The sequence below is a fragment of the Microtus ochrogaster genome, chromosome 2 (genome assembly GCF_000317375.1).
Source record: "Microtus ochrogaster isolate Prairie Vole_2 chromosome 2, MicOch1.0, whole genome shotgun sequence".
Taxonomy (NCBI): Eukaryota; Metazoa; Chordata; class Mammalia; order Rodentia; family Cricetidae; genus Microtus; species Microtus ochrogaster.
Genome location: NC_022010.1, coordinates 8,219,722 through 8,224,722, shown reverse-complemented (window position 1 = coordinate 8,224,722; position 5,001 = coordinate 8,219,722). Strand labels below are relative to the sequence as shown.

Sequence of the window (5,001 nt, the reverse complement as noted above, 5' to 3'; positions counted from 1 at the left end):
TTGACCCCTGTGAGCCTGGCTGAGTATGAACATTCTTGACAATTGTAAGCCTGGCTGAGTGTGAACATTCTTGACCCCTGTGAGCCTGGCTGAGTGTGAACATTCTTGAAAATTGTGAACCTAGCTGAGTGTGAACATTCTTGACCACTGTGAGCCTGGCTGAATGTATGAACAGCCAAGAAGTCAGGAGAACTGTGACGCCCACTGGGGCTTAAAAACTGCTCATGCTTGTTGCTTTAGAGTCTGTATCTAGCTGGGCACTAGTGGCACACGCCTTTTATTGCAGCACCGGAGGCAGAGGCAAGCAGATCTCTGTGAGTTCAAGGACAGCCTGGTCTATGTCTACAGAGTGAATTTCAGGACAGCCAGAGCTACACAGAGAAACCCTGTTTCAAAGAGAGGAGAGAGGGAGAGGGAGTGGAAGAGGAGAAGGGAGGAGAGGAGGAGGGAAAGGAGGACTGGGCAGGCAGATGGCCCTGGGCCAGGCACTCACACTGGTGAAGAACAGGACTCTCCTGAAGAGTGTGATGATCTCACCGGCCACCCTCAGGTCGTCCACGGTGGTGGGTAAGGGTAGTGTGGCTGGGGAGGGGTTCAGATTCATCTTGTCTTCCATATGCCTCCTCCCTCTGCAGAGATGGACAGAGGCAGGCTAAGGCTCGTGAACTCCTCGGCTAGGACTCTAGGTAGACCTGGTTCCTTGAATTCCTGCACTTGGCCCTGGACTCTGTGCCTCCCCTGAGGAGGCAGACTCAGGGTCTCCCTCACCCTAGAGCCCCATGAGTTCCTGCCCTGACCCACATTTCTCAGACACAGCAACAGAGCTAATCAAGGCTGTGCCCTCATGGACACAGACATCCGATATGCCATCCAGAAGCCAATGGAAAACCCCTGTGTTTGTCTGTTTGTCTGAGCCGTTTTCACATGCCTGCTGAGCGTGCTCAGACAGGGTTACTACCCCCATTTTGCAGATGAAGAAAGTGAGTTGCGAGGAGGTTGTCACTCACCCAGCTTGTGTGACCTGTGCGGGGACTTGCGTGTACCAGCATGTTCTCAACCTAACAAGCAAATGGGTCTTTTACATTTATAAAATTATCAGCTGTCTGCTGGGAATGAGCTCAGTTGGCAGAGTTCTCGCCTGGCGGGTATGAAGCACTGGCGTCAGTCTCCAGTACTGAATAAACCCGGCAAGGGGACACGCCTGTCACCCCAGCACTGAGGAGCTACAGGCAGGACGGTCAACAGTTCAAGGCCAGCTTTGGCTTTTCCAGTGAGTTCTGGTCAGTCTAGACTAGAGAAAGAGACCAAAAAGAAAATTGTCCAAGTTCTCACATGGTTCACAGGGTCCACACAGTCTGTGCCCCATCAGCCCTCTGACCTCATGTTCATTTGCTCTGTGTGCCTGTCTGCCTCAGCATCCCCTTGTCCCTCCGACCCAGCCACACATCCTGGCCTCAGGACCTTTGCACGTGCTCTTCAGGTGTGCTTCTTATCCCCAGCCAACTCCACCCTCCCACGGAAGGTGCTGCTTTCCCAGGGATGTTTCCCCAGGCCCCCACCTCTGCCTTCCAGCCAGAACACCAGCCACTGATACTGCTGTTTTAGATGTGTCGGGACCTATTGTCTCCCCTCCTGGAATGCAAGCTCCTGGAGGGCATGGATGACCCAGTCCCCAAGCTCACGGATCACACTCATTCCTACCACTGTGCCCACAGCACGTGTTCTGCGAGGAGTGCCTCTGCCTGTGGCTGGATCGCGAGCGCACCTGCCCGCTCTGCCGCTCAGTTGCCGTGGATACCCTGCGCTGCTGGAAGGATGGGGCCACATCTGCACACTTGCAGGTGTACTGAGCGGAACACAAGTGTCTGGAGATGCCAGAGGGCCCAGCACTGCTGAGCCCAGCCCTGATGATTCCTGGGAAACAACCTCCAGCGCTTTCTCCTGCCTTCCACCACCTCTACCTGATGGCCCAGGGTCTCCCCACCAACACATTCCTCATCGCCCTGGTACAGTGTGTGCATTCTGCCCCACCAGATAGGGGAGCCCTCCTCATTCAGGCTTAGCTTCCTGCAGGTAGGTGGTCCGTCCCCTCAATCTCTCCCTATTTAACCTGCTTCCTGCTGCTGGCACTCCGTGCTACAGACCAGTATAAGCTGAAAGAGTACAGCCTCTCAGGACGTGACTCGGGTCTGGGGAGAATGTTTAGCGTGCAAACACACCAGGCTTCACCCACCACACGAGGAGACTGAGGTGAAAAGCTGGATGTGGTCCCATCTAACACAGGCTGATGAGCCTCCTGTGCAGACGCCAACAGAGCTAGCTTGTCAGGAGTGCAGAGGCCGGGCTCATGTCCCTGTCCCTCAGTAGCCGAGGATCAGTGGCCCAAGTGTCTAGCACGGCAGAGGCGGCCTGCACTGAGCACACAGGCTGGGGATGCTGCCTCCCGAGGTCAAGCAGTGGGAGCCATGGAAAGACTTGACCATCCTGATTTCTTTTTTTCCTGGGTGCATGCTACTGGGCCTCTGTCATTTCTTCTCTCCTCATCCTCTTCTGTAACTCCCTCGCTGACAGCTCAGGCCTGTGCAGAGCTCTGGTGGACATGGCTGCCTCTCCTGGGAGCCTTCGAAGCTAACAGTTCAATCCCTGTCCTAGATGGCGCACGGCTCAGGAACAATCAATTCATTTTCCCCTCCCTCTCTCTAGTGAGGTAATTAGCTCAGAGAAACAACAGCCCTTCCAGCCTTTTCTTCTAAAAAAGATTGTTTTATATCTTTAACCAAATGCCAGAGAGGGGCCACAGGGAGCACTGGGAGCAGGCTCGCAGGTGCGCTTCACATGCCAGTCCCCAGGACACAGCCGCTGCTTCCGTTGGGAAACTCTGCTTGGAAACCTGGGTTGAGATATAGCACAGGTGACCATGCAGAAGCCTCCGGAAGCCTGCCTGCCTGCCTTCACCCTCTCCCAACTCTGTTTTCTCATTGTTGATGTCCCCACAACAGGCTGGCCCCAGCCAAATTTGAGAAAACTCTGCATGGCTAATGGGCAGATTAGCAGCATTCAAGCCCTGGGGGAATTGGGGGTCTCACTGCCATCTCCCTCCCCCAGGAGGTCCAGGACTCATGCTCCTGGGTAACCCCTCGCCTGGATTGCTTCCTTTCTCCTCGGCTCTTCCCTGGTACCAGCAAGACACCCTTTCCAGGAGACCATAGCATCCTTCAAGCTCGGTTACTATGGCAATGGCCATGATGTTAAACAATCCTGCTGTCTGGATGTTCTAAGAGGAAAGGGAGGATGGGCTCCTCTGTTCTCTCTGGCCCAAAGGGCACCTAGGAAGAGCCGGTGGGGCTGCCTGCAGCTGGTTTTCATCAGAGATCACTTTGTCTGGAAACATCTGTCAGCATTTTGGAGGGATTGGAGCTGGGGGAGACTCACAGAAGTGAAGCATGGGGTGGAGCAGAGGCAGCTATTGGGAGTGGGGCTTGGAAACCTGACCCCAAGCTCTGCATGATGATGTGACATCCCTATACCCTGTAGCCATCAGTGGGGTTACAAAACCTAGCATGTTGTGTTACTTACTGGGACTGAGAAAACTAGCAGGCCTGCAGGTGTAGCCCAACGAGTAGTGTGCTTGCTTAGCATGCAGGAAGCCCCAAGTTCCGTGCCCAGTGCCACATAAACTAGACACGGCTGTGCATGCATGTAATGCCAGACTGGGAGGTAGAGGCAGGAGGATCAGAAGTTCAAGGGCATTCCTTGGCTACAAAGCAAGTTCCAGGATAGCCTGGGCTACCTGAGACCCCATTTTGAAAGGGAGAGAAGAGGAAAGCAGTGTGGGTTACCGGCGGATGCTCCAGGGGTTTTACCACCCCCATTATTTCTCTAACACTGTGGAAATGTAAACTGTCCCCCTGCCATATAAAGAAGGCACAGGTGGGGGCATTCCCTAGTGAGATGATAGACAGCCTAGGATCTTACTTGTTCATTTTCCACGCTGTGAGGGGGACATCTCATCAGGGGCTTTCTCCCAGCTTAGATGACTCGGCTTCTGTCTTAGCTAGGGCAGAGTTTCCCAAACACCGGGCTATGGAGAAGTGTCCCCTGGAGAGGGGATCAGTGGAGCATCCATCAGGTTCTGTGTCTGATGCCCAGTATCTGTGAGACAGAGGCTCAAATCGCACTGAATCCTCAGAGTCTTGTTTGTGCATAAGAACCTGAGAATAACATTACAGGGAGACTGGAGAGAAGCCAGCAGTTAAGAGTGCAATTTCCAGCACTCACATCAAGGGGCTCACTACTGTTGACTCCAGCTCCAGGGAATCGGGGGCTCTCTTCTGACCTCCGCAGGTACCTACACATACACGAAGAGTATATGGGGGGAGGGGCATGTGCACACACATAATTTAAAACAAAATAAATCTTCAAGAAGTGTGTGGGAAGAAGAAAGGCCTGCTTTGGACTGAGCTTGACAGGGCCAGCATTTTCCAAAGGGAATGACATACAGGTATGGAGCATTGGGACCGTCCGTCCTGATGCTAAGGACGAAACGGGAGCAGGCCTGAAGTCTGTGGTGCTTTCCTTTGGCACATGGCTGTCTTTGGTGTCTTTGAGAACCTTCTGCCAATAAACCTTCTCTGTGGACGCAACTTATATTTGTCGGTCAGTCCTCCTAAAGTTAAATAGACCTGTTTTGAGGTGCAGCGCCTGTGGAGACACAGCGGATGCTTCTCCCTAGAGAAGCCGAGAAAGAAATAGAAAGTGGATTGGCTGCACAGGTGCCTCTAGGTGGAATGCTTGCCGCACAAGCATGAGGAGCTGAGTTTGGATCCCTAGAACCCATGTAAAAAGCTGGGTGTGGCAGCAAATCTGTGGGGGCAGGGAAGACACGGATTCCTGGGGCTGGCCAGCCTATCTCCAAATTCAGTCAAGATGCTGCCTCCAAAAATGAAGAGGAGAGGGACAGATGAAGACACTGATTGTTGACCTCTGGCCTTACATAGACAG

The 5,001-nt window shown here is 53.5% G+C and overlaps 1 protein-coding gene across 3 annotated transcripts in view; it reads left to right on the top strand.

Annotated features, from left to right (window-relative positions):
- Rnft2 (ring finger protein, transmembrane 2) overlaps window positions 1–4,644 on the top strand; it is a 55,964-nt gene extending 51,320 nt beyond the window's left edge. For all 3 annotated transcript variants that reach the window (XM_005344344.3, XM_026784979.1, XM_026784977.1), the window contains exon 11: window positions 1,716–4,644. In XM_005344344.3, coding sequence (XP_005344401.1) covers window positions 1,716–1,850 — 135 coding nt within the window. In that variant the 3' untranslated portion in view covers window positions 1,851–4,644. The remainder of the gene's footprint in view (window positions 1–1,715) is intronic.
- The last annotated feature ends 357 nt before the right edge of the window (window positions 4,645–5,001 follow it).